This window comes from Cenococcum geophilum (genome assembly GCF_001692895.1).
Source record: "Cenococcum geophilum 1.58 unplaced genomic scaffold K441scaffold_2, whole genome shotgun sequence".
NCBI lineage: Eukaryota > Fungi > Ascomycota > Dothideomycetes > Gloniales > Gloniaceae > Cenococcum > Cenococcum geophilum.
Genome location: NW_027137560.1, coordinates 5,575,858 through 5,577,617, shown reverse-complemented (window position 1 = coordinate 5,577,617; position 1,760 = coordinate 5,575,858). Strand labels below are relative to the sequence as shown.

At 52.0% G+C, this 1,760-nt stretch overlaps 1 protein-coding gene across 1 annotated transcript; it reads left to right on the top strand.

Moving 5' to 3' along the window:
- The first annotated feature begins 376 nt into the window (after positions 1–376).
- On the top strand, positions 377–1,338 carry K441DRAFT_651654 (uncharacterized protein). Its single transcript, XM_067647229.1, has 2 exons — positions 377–790; positions 898–1,338. The coding sequence occupies exons 1-2, from the start codon at positions 434–436 to the stop codon at positions 1,063–1,065; spliced, it is 525 nt and encodes a 174-aa protein (XP_067510146.1). The 5' UTR covers positions 377–433; the 3' UTR covers positions 1,066–1,338.
- The last annotated feature ends 422 nt before the right edge of the window (positions 1,339–1,760 follow it).

The following is a 1,760-nucleotide window of genomic DNA, read 5'->3' as shown; positions in this document are numbered from 1 at the left end:
ATGTCATGCTCTTGCAACATCTAGCCTGCATACTCTTTCTCTAGGCATCTATCCAACCCGTCTCGCAAGTGTCATTAGTCGTTTAGGCACCACCAACCTACCTATTCCTAAGACAGCTACCTCGATATTTGCCTCGCAGCCAACATCTATTGGAAATTCTCTCAGCAGCAGTGTCGCAAGTCTAGACTCCCAGTTAGACAATCCCCACGACACGAACCTCAGTTCTGATCCGTACCACGTTTCGGTTCTCATTCCCGATTCGCAATCTTTTGACCACAAGACACTGCTTGCCTTCCACACTGCCCTCACGACCAGCGTCTTGTCACGGCACAGCCGCACCCTGCGTCACTTGGATATCTCGCTCTGGACCCTCACTGGCTCGGTCGCCCATGCTCTTTCAACGCTACCAGCTCTCCGCGCGCTCTCTATCCGTATGGAAGACCCGTACTCGAGATCCACGTCACGCCCCCGCCGCGTTGCGCAGATCGTCGCCGAGCGTGCGGCATGGGAATTGCTCGTCAACGAGGCCCTATGGGCACCGCGTCTCCAGGCCTTGCGACTCGATGGTGGAGAAATCAGCACCGGGCAGCTGGAAAAGCTACTCAACAAGAATCATCTCTGCGAAGAAATATGGATCGCGAAGTGCAGCATGATTACGAAGGAAATCTGGACGTTTTTGGGGACCGAATGGGAGGGGCGGACGAGCTTGCGCGTGCTCGGAATCATGAAATGCGGCATGCCGCTAGACGAGGAGGCTTTGGATTGTATCGATGGGCTTGAGGGCCTAGAGGTATACCATCCCTTCCCATTACCCCTTCTGTTCCTTGCTCTACCCGTTTGGAGATGAGCGGCTTAGGTTCTGCTGAGGACCAGAGCTTTGCGGCTGACCTGTTGCAGTTTCTAACCCTCCAGGGCTATCATGGCATCACGAATGATGCTGTGGAGGAGAAGAACAAGAAGGTCTGGCGGATCCCGGAGCTCATACTGCCGAAACCCCAGACGCAGCGGAGTGATATCCCGCACACGATCGAAGTAGATCCAGCGTACACCACTAATGGCAGTTGACAGTTTTCCGTGGTTTATCGTGCTATGCATTTAGGGGCGCCTAACAGTCCGCATCCGACGTCACGCGAAATGGCTTTGGGCAAATGGCATCGGTAATGCGTCCGCCCGTGGAATTGGGGAGTTTGCACCAGGCCATTCACGTCAGTCCATTGGAGGATTGAATAAAGTTAGTGGATTTGATAGCCGCTGGAGTATTGTATTCTATTAGAGATTGTAAATCTTTTCTTCGGCTTCGTTGTCACAACGTCATTATCTACATTCATGAAATAGAACCTTTTTTTAACTATATATTCTACCATATTCTCATCACTTAACGCTCCTAATAAGCCATCTGTTGTGCTAGATAGAATGGCCTGCGCTGATTGTCTCTCCCTGCGGGAAGAGACATCGAGTGGCATTGGTGACTGGTGGTTTGTGGCGTCCGCGGGCTGTGAACGCGAGTCAGCTACATGCACCAACCCTGGAATGCGCTGCAGTTCCTGACTCGACGTGCTCATAAATTCCTGATGAATGCGGCTAAATGAAGAAGACAACAATGGCGCAACGCACGAAATTAATGGACATGGAGGCTGTCTACTTCGCCTTCTGCAGCAACAATCTATCCGGCCTACTTTGCCAATAACGCGGCGGTGGTGCTGGCTGAGGCAAAGTTCCAATATCAGATGAGGAGTTTGAGGAAGAGGCGTTCATGGCTG

Coding starts and splice junctions, on each gene's coding strand:
- K441DRAFT_651654 (XM_067647229.1), top strand. CDS start 434: ATGGAAGACCCGTACTCGAGATCCACGTCACGCCCCCGCCGCGTTGCG. Junction 791..897: donor ATGGGCTTGAGGGCCTAGAG/GTATACCATCCC, acceptor GACCTGTTGCAG/TTTCTAACCCTCCAGGGCTA.